Below are 14271 nucleotides of genomic sequence, written 5' to 3'. Positions count from 1 at the left end.
GAAGAGGGAAGACAGGGCACCTTGATAAGGTCAAAGGTAAATATTGCTTAGAAATTCAACTATCACTTACAAAGCCAAGCGCTGTTGTTAAGTGCTTTCCATGATTTTTCTCATTTATCTTCACAATATCTTCACAATATCCTTATGGGGTAAGTACTATCATTACTTTACAATTTTCTCATTTATCTTCACAATATCTTCACAATATCCTTATGGGGTAAGTACTATCATTACTTTACAATTTTCTCATTTATCTTCACAATATCTTCACAATATCCTTATGGGGTAAGTACTATCATTACTTTACAATTTTCTCATTTATCTTCACAATATCTTCACAATATCCTTATGGGGTAAGTACTATCATTACTCTAATTTTGTAGATGAAGAAACTGAGACAAGATAGTTAATTTGCTAAGTGTCACATGGAATTGAATTGTGGAGGTAGGATTGAAAACCAGATTGATGCTGGTAACAATTCTTCGTCATTTTACCAGCCTCCTCTTTTCTATAGGTTCTTACAACTACTCAAAGTCAAATTGTTTAGCAGGCTAATAAAAATGGGTGCAGAGAGCACTTCTTTCCTTCTCATTGGGAATTCTGGGACTCCGATGTACAGTTGTCTCCCAAGCAGCCTTAGTGCCTTTATTAGCCGGGGCTAATGGACATCCTCTAAGTACGCAGCCTCATCTCCCATCATCTCCCTACAGAAATCTTCTTCTCTGGACAATTTGAACTCTTCACTCTTCTCCAAACAAGGATTGACCTTTTTTTTTTTTTTTTTTTAAGATTTTATTTATTTACTTGAGAGAGAAAGAGAGAGCATGAGAGGGGAGAGGGCCAGAGGGAGAAGCATACTCCCCGCTGAGCAGGCAGCCCAATGCAGGACTCGATCCCGGGACTCTAGGATCACGACCTGAGCTGAAGGCAGTCTCTGAACCAACAGAGCCACCCAGGTGCCTCAAGGATTTACCATTTTTATATCAGTGCCCACATGTTACTGCCATCCCTTTCAAATGCAATGTTGGTTGTTGATCTCTGGCTATTGAAATATTGACAATTCTTTAATCCAGTTCAAAAGGTCCCTCCTCAATGCCATCTCTCATCCTCTCAGACAGACATGATTTCTTCCCTCTGAACTCACTCTGTATCACTCTCGTGGCAATGGCCACATTCTACCTTTTATTAAACTAATGTTTGATTTTTCCCTAGAGAGTTCATGTTTGCAACCATATTTTATCCTTTATAGCAACTAACATAGTTCTTTGTGCATTATTCAAGGCTGCTAGATATCTGTGAATTATTGAATCAATATTAAAACACTTCAACAATAATCTAGTGTGTGTATTTGTATGTGTGTAAGTGCATGGTGATTATAACAACCTTGATCCCATACATTTGAACTTGCACTTTTGAAGAAAACAGGCAACTTCAGAAACCTTATTGCTTGTTTACTGAACCTAAATAAAATAAAATAAAGTTAAGCCCACAACTGAGTAACATATTTTTAAAAAGAAGTGTGGGATTTCTCTTAATCCATCTCTATGGGAACTTGGCTTATAAAAACAATAGGCAAATAAGTATATTTAGAAAAAAATTTATAAAGCAGCTCATTGTTTGCCTTTGGTGTAAAGGGCTAGTTACTTTTCTCTAGAGTGATAGTAATCATTTATTCCAGAGCCAGTTTCTTTTCTGAAAAAAAGACATTAAGTATAAAAAAGTCTCAGGATGTATTAGGTGCAGATTGTGGGCAGGTGGATGTGAAAATGGGGCAGAAACTAAATTCGAGAAGAACAAAAAGATATGCAGTAGGCTGGGATTGACCAAATATTTGGGAGGAACCCAAGCTTACTGACACAACAGAACATAGCCATCGGTGAAAATGGAAACAAATCAGAACTCTCAGAAGTAAGAAAGCCAAGAACAAACTGGACTGAAAAAGGACAAGCAGAGTTCAGGTTGTGCCCATAAAACTCAATAAAGACAGGAGAAGTCATCTGTGGTGAAGAAGCTTTGGGAACAGTGTCAGGCACAAGACAAGCGAAAGGTTAGGGAATATACAAACTGGTACCAGAAAACAAGGCAAATGAGTGTACCAGGCACTAGGGAAACAGCCAAGACAGCATCAATGACAAGCAAACCTCAAAAATGAAGCAACTCCTAACCTAGGCCAAGAAACCTTTTAAATACTTCCTACTCCTGAGTGTGGCCAATTTGGACTCCAAGTGAATTATACTGGGTGGATGGTAAACAGATTAACGGGACCGGGGAAGGGGCAGCAGTGATTGTAGTACAAAACAAGGGACTTAGACGGGAGAGGCCATGTTGCTTAGAGACATCGGGCACATATCACTTTGAAAATAGAAAAGTCACAGGTTGACCATGTTGCTCTGAAAGCTATTCCATAAAATTATTCCAGTTCCTTCAGTGGTAATTAAATATATATCCACTAAAGCAATTCTTACGTTCTATTAGTCAAACAGAGATTTTCTTTCCTAAAATGGCTGAACACACTGTTTTAGTTCTAACAAACCACAGAACACAAAACCACAGTCTAAGGCTGAGATCCTGAGCGGTGTGGAATACTGCAAGTGAAATCGCTACCAGACCAACTTTTTGTTTGATGTAGCCAATCTTCTTCTCTTCCAAATGACTTCATAATTCACTACCTCTTTTTTTAAAAAAAGGATGAAAAGCACTGGTAATTTTCCCTGCTGACCTGAAATGTCCATAACTCAGAGCCATGATAATGAGCAACAGGAAAGAGGAGACTCACTACAAGAAGCTCTAACTCAACAATAATATTGAACAGCTTTTTTTTTAAAAGATTTTATTTATTTATTTGACAGATAGAGATCACAGGTAGGCAGCAAGGCAGGCAGAGAGAGAGAGGAGGAAGCAGGCTCCCTGCTGAGCAGAGAGCCCGAGGCGGGGTTCGATCCCAGGACCCTGGGATCATGACCTGAGCCGAAGGCAGAGGCTTTAACCCACTGAGCCACCCAGGCGCCCCTGAACAGCTTTTTTATTATTGTTTTTTTGATCTCGTATTGGTGTAAGGTGATAGGCCCACAAAAACGATCTGAACGCCCAACAGCTACATGATAGGGATAAAGGCATGTTTTTCTTTTTAAGTCATCAGCTACTTAAAATTATGCCCAATAGTTTTGGAACAGAAATGAATAATTTTACGCACTACAACTAAAAGTAGCACTTGAGTTGTCTCAGGCCCTTTTAAAAAAAGTCAACTTGAAATAGTGACTTCCCTATGAAAAGCCCAGTACTTAATCTTAAATGCTACGCCATAATTTTATACGCATTTCTATATTATTTTTCAGGATTCAAAGAACCAAAATGACAATTCAGTTTGTGCAGTTCGTGTATTTGATACACGTGCCATTCACGAGGCAGATGGGAACAGCGGTAACCACTGACTTGCTGAATGTATGCGAATAGGTGATAATATCTCATTTCATCTTTACAAGCAATTTATCAGGTACGTACTATGAAAAGTCAGGCAGAAAACCCAGTCTTTCTCCAAAGCCCATTCTCTTAACCACTATGTAAATTCTGAGGAAATTTTGGGTTGGTTTTTTGGTTTTTGGTTTTTGGGGGGGTTTGTTTGCTTTTAGACCTAATAGAGAAAAGCACGACCATCACTGCAACTGTGATTTGCATGGGCCTTGGCCGTTACACCCTGTATCTGCTTGGATATATAACCATAGTTTTATGTGGACAGTCAAGGTCTAACCAAACTTTGCAAGCTAAGGTAATCAGAATTCTAATGGTGAATAAGAGATCATTAAGGCATAACAGATGCATGCATGGCACTAACATTAGTATTAAGTTATTTGGCAACTTCATGATCAAGGTTACAGTAAGGAAACGACTGAGTTTATGTTAATGGTTCCATCAGAATGATTACTGGGATGAAAGTTGAGGGAGCCATTGTTTTAGAAAAGGTCACAGAGAGTGAAGATCTTGCATAGGAGTGAAGATAAAACAAAATTCAGTTCAAGGAATGAAGGATAAATACAAAACATTTTTTAGGATGTTTCTTATTTCAATGCAAGTCACTCCAGGACAGATAGCCCTAACCTTTATTTACATTGTTTTTCACTAGTCAAAAGATAGAGAACTTGGAAAGTCCAGAAGCTAACAAGAGTATATTAAGAAGGCTGTAAATAAGCAAAGAAATATGTACATGGTTTAGATTTTCTACAGTCTTGGAGAGGGGTGAGGGTGTCATTCTGCTTTTGCTGGGAACAATTACTCAGTCTAATTCATTCTTCCTCCAGAGCTAGACAACTCTAGAAGAATTTTGGGTGAATATAAATTATCTGGGCAGGAAAGAAGGAGAAGCAGAGCTAGAAAATGTTGGTAATTTGAAACATTGTACTTGTATATTTCTTAGAAACAAGAATTCTGCATCAAGTGATCCTCTTCAGTTGGATCCTACTTTCCTAAAAGGTTTCCTTGTATTTTAACTCCGCTGGTAGATTCAGATATCCTCCACCCAGAGATTCTAATCTTATTTCCAAGGCACTTCTCTTAATAACCTCAGAATTTAGTCATGGTCAAACACATTTTGCTGTGCCCTAGTCAGATTCTACTGTGGTCTTTGTGGCTATTTCCAGCTTTGTTGATTCTACCCCAAGGGCTTAATCACCAAGAATGTAGAGTGTTCAGACAGCCCAGGGCAAAAGGACCATAAAAGATCTCAGGAAGAAAAAAATTAGTTTATATGAAACAAAATATTAAGCTTAGGGGGCCATTATATCCATTTAAAGAATTAAGATAGAACAAAAATATTTTATATTACTTTATTCTAAAAAAAATATGCATTCCCTTTATAGTTCCTAACTTTTGTTTAAAAAAAAATAGCTGAGGCATGAAAATCATCATACATAAATGAAAATGCAATTTAACAAAATGTCATATTTTATAAGTTTAACTGATGTAAATATTTGAATTATCTGTTAAAATTAAGTTGCCAGGTTCTTTTTCATACAAAGCAAGCTCTGTTTTATTTCATGTGTTACCACATTGTGTAGAAAATAATTTCTTTTTTTTAAAAAGCATGAGATGGAGAGACAAAGGAGGGAGAACCAAACTTCTTGAGTAAACTAACGATAGTTGTCATGCACATGCTATATCCTTCACATTGTGATTGACATTTATTTGTAGTTAGTACTTTATTTTATACACTGAGGAGTCATTGCTATTAAGTTTTTGTTTTTGTTTTTGTTTTAAAGCAAAAGCACAATCTGCTACCTTTGCTATCATCAACATCTCCAAATTATGGTCTAGGGCCAAAGTCTAATTTCTAGCCTCCAGATGTTAATACTTAGGAATTCTGTGTCATCCAACTCCTGTTGAGAAAATGTTTGGCAATAGATGATACACCAGTGAAGCCCACAGCTTCTGACGTCAGATAATCTGGATTCAAATACCCAGGCTCGGCCCCTCCATAGATCTGTGATCCTGGTCAAGCTACTTAGCTTTGTTCCACCTCCATTTCCTTATCTATCTAATGGAGATAATTATAATATTATCCTCTTAGAATTGCTATGAGCGTTTAATAAGATAAGTTCTTAACAGAGTGCATGGCACATCTAAAGCATTTGGTAAATATGTACTACCATCATTATATTCATAATCTGAAACGCTAACTCTAATTTGTCCATTCTAACCAATATTTCCACTCAATGGTTTCAAAGTTCTTAACTTGGAAAAAAACGAATGTGTGTATCAGAGCTGGGATGCTTACAGCCAACATCCAGAGTTATCTTCCCAGCCACTCTTCCAGCATCATTGACAGCTACACACGTATAATCACCAGCATCCAGGTCTTGAGTTTCTTGAATCTTCAAAAGCCCCAAGAGAGGGTCAATAATGAGGAATGTTGATGGCCTCAGCTCAAGATCCCCTAGGTCAAAACAAAGGAAAAACATTAAACAATAAAGTATTTACACAGTGTACTCTCGCATTGGTTTGATTTCAAAACTGCTGAAGAAAACGAACTGTGAGGTTTTTAAAATACAACATAGACACTTAAACAATGTTGATGCAAAGAAAGAATGAAGTGTTTCTTGGCCCTAAGCTGATTTATTAGTCTGTGTAATTCTATGGGCTAACCTAGAGCCAAAAATCTGGCCCCAAATATTTTCTACTACTGAACATGTACCCAAATAAGAATGAACTCTTCGAAGATGCCCTGGGGGGGGGGGGTTGGAAAAGATGATAGCTGCCCTCATGGCAGTGTTAGGTAGGTAAGAAGGTAACAGGAAGATGAAGGTTTGAAAAAGGTTTCTCCCGGGACGCCTGGGTGGCCCAGTTGGTTAAGCAGCTGCCTTCGGTTAAGTTGGTTAAGCAGCGTCCTGGGATCGAGTCCCGCATTGGGCTCCTTGCTCATCAGGGAACCTGCTTCTCCCTCTGCCTCTGCCTGCCATTCTGTCTGCCTGTGCTCGCTCTCTCTCCCTCGCTCTCTCTGACAAATAAATAAATAAAATCTTTAAAAAAAAAAAAAAGAAAAGAAAAAGGTTTCTACCATCTTTGTGACAGGATGAATTTCAGTGCCAGGAAGTGCTTAGGAGACAATAGTGTTCTTAGTTTGGTCAATGACAAGTGTTTTGGTTTGCTGAATGCTATCAGTTAAACGGTATCTTGGGAGCGGTAGAGGCTACCTGAGAAGGTTCTGAGGATGTTTGGTGAAGAAACAACCACAGCTATTTGGAGCAAATAGGGAAGAGCTTATTGGTAGAAGAGAAAAAATGGATGAGAATTTCTGACCATGGCCAGAGAGAAGTGTTTTATATAAATCTCCCAGGATACCTCTACTAAATCTGTATTATTCACCCAAGTTCTTTAAGTTGGACTTGTGAGTTTCTAGAAGAGGTGGGTAGCGAACAAATGTGTGGAGGATGAAACCATGCATTGAGTTTGACCTCAGTGTGAAGCTAGAATGATGCCAAAAATTAGTGTCTGAGTTACCTGTGTATTCTGTGTGTCCCCGCAGCACCCCAAATCTCCTGAGAACCATTTCTCTCTGAAAACTGTCAATTCCTCAAATAATCTGTAAATTAAGCTTAGCCATTCCTTACGTTTCTTCTCCTTCAGAGTGATGTCTCTCTTAAGAATGAAATTAACCAGGATGGCCAATTTCATTAAAAAAAAACAAAAACAAAAACAAAAAAAACCCAGTTCTGGATGTTTAGGTTGGTGTTCATAGCTTTTCTGTTTGATTTTGTTAAAGAGTGATATCAAACTTTTTGCGGGGGTCCTAAAATCTTCCTGCAGGTTTGAAGTCCATTGCTCTTAGGTATGCTATATACCCAGATGTCAAGTCCTAAAAAATTGTTCTCTACAATGTCAAGTACTAGCGTATCCATGTGCCCTGAAGACCACAGTAGTAATTCTCTAACCACCACAACAAAAAAGACACAGAGAGAATTCCAGAACTAGTAATTCTCTAGAATACTATAAAAATCACCAATCAACAGACTCAGGACAACAAACAGACCATTCTCTTTTTGTTTTTATAATTTTGGGAGTAATAGGGGCCAAAGGAGCCATAAATTTGAAAAAAAAAATTACATTAGCAACCATCAGTGCCAAAAATAAAGCATTTTTTAGTATTCCAATATTTAAAACCCAAATCATCCTTTTAAGCTTGCTACTACATACCACGCGAATAAGAGAAGCAACCAAAGCTATGTCTATGTGCCTCTGGGAAATTTTCATAAATAAAAACAGATGATGTTGACATAAACTTTCCTCCCACTAAGGGAGAATGAGATGTGACCTAGCTGTTCATGAAGTATTAGAATGTTTGGACTAAAATGCATTTAGAATTTTGGAATTTACTTCTCTCCTATTTCTTTTGTGTATGTCAAAGGACACAAGAGGATAAAATCAAGACCTTTAGCTAGTAGCTTTTTTCAAAATAAAAATGTTTATGGAACAGCAGCAATGTAACAAAATATAAATTGAAAAACATTGGTTTAATCAAGTTTGCATTCTGACCGTACTTTGATAATCTCTCCTTTCTTCGTTTCTACTGAAAAATTAGTCACCAAATTATTGAGAAGCCATAGAGAAATACAGAACTTTGAGATGGATATGAAATAGGGATTATTTAGTTTTGATATTAGATAAAAGATAAAAGAATGGTATAAATAGTAAAATATACAAACTTTCCTGACAATCTACACTAGGATTTAACAATCATTACCACTGAAGAGGGTTCTCTTTATGCTGTAGTTTAAATTCATTTCTGGTCTCAGTGGATGTAAGATGAACAAACAGAGAGATCATTATCCCTGGCATGAGATCCTTTCAAATAGCTGATGGTGATTAGTGGTTCTCAAATATGTTTGTCTCAAGACCCTTTTATACTCTTAGAAATTACTGGAGCCTTTAATGAGGTTTTGTTTATATGAACTATATTAATTTGTATTTAGCATTTTAGAAATGAAACTGAAAAGTTTTTAAATGTATGCATTTGCTTTATAATAACAAACTCAGGACATTTTAACATAATGAATATATTTTATGAGAAAATAATTATATTTCCAAAAATAAGAGAAATTTAGTGAGAAGAGTGGCATTTCACATTTTTGCAAATTTCTAGAATGTCTAGCTTAATAGAAGACAGCGGGATGCTCATCTCTGCGTCTGCATTATGTACCCTCTAAAAACTCCACTATATATTCATGAGACAATGAATGTGAAAAAGACATCTCAGTGTAATTAGGAAAATAATTTTGATCTCCTGGATTCCCTGGAAAGAATTATGGGGAACCCCCAGGGATTCCTGACTACTCTCTAAGAAACACCAATCTAAATTTAAAAATCCAATTTCTTAGTTTCCCAGAAATATCCTCTACGCAACATTTTTTTTTTCCAGAATGCATTTTCTTTTCTTTTTTTTCTTTTCTTCCTTTTATTAACATATAATGTATTATTAGCCCCAGGGGTGCAGTTCTGTGAATCATCAGGCTTACACACTTCACAGCACCATAGCACATACCCTCCCCAATGTCCATAACCCAGCCCCCCTCTAGTGTTGTCGATTCTTTTTTTTTTTTAATTTTTTTAAAGATTTTATTTATTTATTTGACAGAGAGAGAGATCACAAGTAGGCAGAGAGGCAGGGGGAAGCAGGCTCCCCGTTGAGCAGAAAGCCTGATGCGGGGCTCGATCCCAGGACCCCGAGATCATGACCTGAGCCGAAGGCAGTGGCTTAACCCACTGAGCCACCCAGGTGCCCCTGTCGATTCTTTTTTGAACCCACTGTATGTTGTCTATTGTTAAAAATGAAAAAAGATTTTGATGGGTATTTGTACTTATGGAATTCCTTTTCTCTGATGGTCTGAATGGAATACAATTTATTAATGGATGGTGATTGCCTGGGGTTTGGAGCAAAGGGAATGAGGAACTGTTGTTTAAATTATACAAAATAAGTAAGTTCTAGAGATCTGCTGTGCAATAAAGTGCGTATAGTTAACAATACTATAATGTACACTCAAACATTTGTTAAGAAGATAGATTCCATGTGTTCTTACAATCAATCACCACCTACTTCATTCAATCAGAATTGCCAAAAAAAAAAGGGTATAAAAAAAAATATTCTTCTGGTTAAGGTGAGGTCTCTTCTTCACCTCTCGTTTTCCATAGATATAATTTTCATAACCTTCCTACTGTCTCATCTCTAGTAGAGATGGAAAAGGAAAGCTCAACTATCTCTTCCTCCTTTCTTTCTGGAGTCAATCTACAAGTAGAAGAGATTATCCTCTAGTTTTGTTCTGGATGATCCAGATACTGCATATGCAATAAATTGCTTGCTTGGGATAGGAAGGGCAATAGGTTGGCCTGATTGAGGGGTTTATGACTGCTCTGCATATTACTGATGAACATTGGAGAATGTCCTCCAGCATGGTCTGTTGGTGTTTAATGCCCACATTCTAGCTCTGTTGCTTCATAACTTGGACAGAGAAATGGGATTTTATATACAGGGCCTGTTGAACCACAACATCTATGTTTGAGAGAACTAATAGGTAGTCAATTCTGGAATCTTCCATATGGTGGCTACATTGCTCCCTAACACCTCCTTAGCTTCCCAGCCATTTATGGGACCCAGGCCAACATGGAAACTATATTTAATTCAGAGAAGTAGCTCAATTTCAGGAAATAAAAGACTTTCTGTGTGACTCTGCTATCTATGGGCAGAGAAATCAGCAGGTTACATTACTTTCTAAAATTTTTATTTTTAACATTAACTACTGACTTTCATAAAACAGAAATACTGCATCTATAATATATTTTTTCTGGATTTATTTATGATGTGAGTTTGACATTGATTATCTATTTCATTTGTAATTCAAAGATTTAAAAATTTTAAATAAGTAAAATTAGTTTCTGTTGCCTGAAATAAACCTAATTACGAAGCAAATCTAGAAACGCTTTTATCACAGAAAACATGAAGACCCAAAATCATTTAACATGGAAAACAATGAAAATGGCATCATCTCCTCGTTTTCCTGTTTTTGATTTGTATTATTTAAAAGTGTTTGTTTTCTACATAAAGCCTTTCTTTTTCACCTCATGTTCCCCAAGAGTTTGAACCCGAGGTGAATTCATAATTTTGTGATTATGACATCAACCCGTTGCTATGGGGAGGTCTGTGATTTAACAAACAGAATCATAACAATAGTTCTTTGTACTGTTTAGCATTTTTCATCTGAAGATTAAAAAGTATTTTGCAAACAGCATCTCAATAATCCTAGCAACCTCCCTTTTAGAGTGTTTGCGGGAATTTTTCTTGCTCATAGATTGGAAGAACTGAGACAGAAACAGAAGCGGGATGTTTTACACAGATATCTACTGTCAGCATCTGAGCCTGGACCAGGACCCAAGTGTATTTTCACTAAGACAAACAGCACAGCAATTACCGTTATTTTATGATAGAATCACAAAGGTGTGATCTTTATGTTACAAATGCAGGCAGACAATTTCCATGATTGATACAAGCATCTACCCTGCATGATGAAGCCAACCACATAACACGTTTGTCTTTCATTTACCTGTAAGCTTTAATGTTACATCTTTTCTGAGGACTTTATAGAAGGTGTCTTTGGAAATCTAGAAAACTTTCTAATTATGATAGCCATTATCTCTAAGAAAAGTGAACTGAAATAAGGAAAGCCATTTTAAACATTAACAGAGTATTCTTGGACAATTTTCTACAGGAAACAATCCTAAACTAACAAAGAGAATGTTCAGCTGGATTAGCAAAGGCGAACTTTTCCTGCTTTGATTTTCATGGTCCTATAATCCACACCAGATGTCAAATCCTGAAATTTAGAGTTCAGAATTTTGAACTATTGTCTCTAGTGAGATCATAAACACATTTTATGGGGCTGCTAAGTCACACACCAAAACAAAATTTTAACAAATCATCGTTTTAAAAGAGAAAACAAAGCTAAGTGAACTAGACATGAACATGCTTAAGAAATGTACCTTTGAACCATTTAACTTGAGGTGGAGGAATACCAGAGGTTTTACATTCCATAACTGTTGTATCCCCAAGAGCAACCAAGAGCTCACTCTGAACTACATTCAGCTTTGGGGCTTCTGAAAAAAACAAGCAAGCAAATGGTTAATGTCTGGCCCAATGCAAAATGCACCTTTTATAACTATAAGTAAAAATAGTTATATTATAAATATATTTTATAATTTATATACATAACATATAATACATATATTATAAATAGTAGTTTATAATTATACTAAATGAACCAGTTTAACAAAATCCACCAGTATTTATGTGCTTGTAGCTATTTCAGTGTTTATAAAGAGAAAGAGACTTTTTTTTTTTAAAGATTTTATTTATTTATTTGACAGAGAGAGATCACAAGTAGGCAGAGAGGCAGGCAGTGAGAGAAGAGGAAGCAGGCTCCCTACTGAGCAGAGAGCCTGATGCGGGGGCTCGATCCCAGAACCCTGAGATCATGACCTGAGCCGAAGGCAGAGGCTTAACCCACTGAACCACCCAGGCACCCCAGAAAGAGACTCTTTTAATGCAAGTGTACGTAGATGTGTGTGATGAAAAGATCATTTATTAAGGTCAAATATATGTATCAGGCAAAAATAATTCTGATAAAAGAATTAAGCAAATTAGGAAATTAACTGAAAGGTCTTTATGGGAAAAAAAGGTATATATATATATATATATATATATATATATATATATATATACACACATACACACACACACACACACACACACACACACACACACACATATATATAAAGAAAAATCTGAGAAATCGGAGCACATCTAATAGAAATAATACTAAAGAAACAGAGAAGACTGGCAATAATAAAAATATCAAAGAAGCTATGATGTTAAGACCAGCTAGATTAACACTTGGGAATAATATAATAACAGGTGAATTTGTTTTAACATTTTCTACATGATTTTAAGGATATTCATGTTTAACTGCAGAGAGCTGCAGTCTAAGGCTAAAAGTTACATCTATAAAAAGTAAAGTCTCCATTCTCTTCTTCTCTTTGATGCTAACTACAAACATTCTCTAAGTTTCTTTCCTCCCTTCCTTAATGCTTTCATTCACTCATACATTTTTCTCTGAACTGGGCATGTTAGGACTTTCTTATTTTAATTGAAGTATTTTTAAACAAAGCTAAGAGTTTACTACTCAAAGATCATGTTAATCCTCTGCTAGAAGCCCTTTGGTGATTTTGTTTCATGATTTTCTAGTTTGGCTTTCAAAAATCATAAACTGGAGCAGAACTTTCTTTTTTAACTTACCCTCCATAACGCTTCCTTTCTTATCACAAGGTAGGAAGCTCCACTGGTAGCTGGTAGTCCAAAACAGCCCCTACTCTCTCCTTTTGCAAAAGCGGTTTCCTCTGCCTACAATGCCCTTTGCCCCAGCTCTTCCAATCCCACTCATTCCTCCAGACTGAGCTTAAATCCTGTCTCCTTTGAGAAATCTTTACAAATTCCCCCATCAGAATTAATCTTCCTCTCTGCCAACCCTCACTATAGTTCTTGTCTGTCCACTGTCTTATATTTCTTTAGCTATAGCCACTCCCACTATGCAAGCTCTCAAAAAGTAAGGACGTGGTAACATAAATTTTTTATTTTATAAAAATAAACACACAACCTTTAGTATTTTTAGATACTCTGGGTGAATAAGTGGGCCAACTATTTTGGCCTGAGAATGAACCAAAATTCATGTCTGCAGTTCAGAATCTGTTTCCACCCCCCCCTTTCTGCATTCCCACTGCCTGGTTCGTCTCCAGTGTTCCAAACTTACTTGCCATGGGCCTTCTTCATTTCTGTCAGTGAGACCACTTCTTTCCAGGCTTTCAGATTCAGTATTTACAACACTTTTGCTACCTACCTCATATGCCCACACAAACTGCAATTCTCAATTTTTATTTTAGCTTTCTTCTTCTCTTCCACTGCCAGTTTCACTATCTTACTATGAATCGCAGGGTAGACTGTCAGCCATTAATTATTCACAATTTACAAACTAATTTTGAGTATGTAATGCCCTTGTCCTTTATTAGTTTAAAAAAAATTAAAAGAAATATTCTATTATATTAGATATGATTAAATTAAAATATTATATTATAATCATATACTATAACCATTATATTATAGAATATTTTAGAATAATCATCATAAAATGCATCTTCAATAAATGTAGGTTTGGAGGGGAAAAACTAAAGATGAAAAGTGAAAATAATATGTAGATAGAATAAATGACAGAAATGTTATAAACATTTAACCATAATAGAAATACTATAAAGTTTTAAATATAAGTGAAAAATATAAAATGGAAGTTGAGGTAAACTAGAAAGGATATAGAATTTATTAATATGTAAGCAAAATATTGAGAAAAAAGAAAAACCATGGAAGGATAAAACTCTGTAGACCATCTGGGACTCTACCCACAATCTTTAAGCCTCCTGGACTTCTGTTGACTAATGAAGCTATCTACTCCCTGAACTTTTAACTTACATTAGTTACAGTATTTCCTTTAATCAATGTGTGAAACGAATAAAAAATCATAAGACTGGGTAAAACTCATTCCTAATATTAATTTTCAGAGAAGTGCTTTTAATTGTTTGATATGATATTTACCCTATTTTCATTGCCTTTTTTTTTTTTAAGATTTTATTTATTTGACAGAGAGAGATCACAAGTAGCCAGAGAGGCAGGCAGAGAGAGAGGGGGAAGCA

At 36.2% G+C, this 14271-nt stretch overlaps 1 protein-coding gene across 3 annotated transcripts in view; it reads right to left on the bottom strand.

Annotated features, from left to right (window-relative positions):
- Nucleotides 1-14271, bottom strand: part of HMCN1 (hemicentin 1) — a 477402-nt gene that overhangs the window by 226504 nt on the left and 236627 nt on the right. For all 3 annotated transcript variants that reach the window (XR_007123082.1, XM_047705087.1, XM_047705088.1), the window contains exons 14-15: nucleotides 11518-11631; nucleotides 5768-5926 (exon numbers count right to left, since the gene is read on the bottom strand). Coding sequence is in view for 2 of the 3 variants with exons in the window: in XM_047705087.1 (XP_047561043.1) it covers nucleotides 5768-5926; nucleotides 11518-11631 (273 nt within the window). In the remaining variant the exon portion in view is untranslated. The remainder of the gene's footprint in view (nucleotides 1-5767; nucleotides 5927-11517; nucleotides 11632-14271) is intronic.

Source organism: Lutra lutra, chromosome 15, assembly GCF_902655055.1.
Source record: "Lutra lutra chromosome 15, mLutLut1.2, whole genome shotgun sequence".
NCBI classification, from domain to species: domain Eukaryota; kingdom Metazoa; phylum Chordata; class Mammalia; order Carnivora; family Mustelidae; genus Lutra; species Lutra lutra.
Note: the sequence above shows the minus strand (reverse complement) of the source record. Positions and strands in the feature narration are given on the sequence as shown.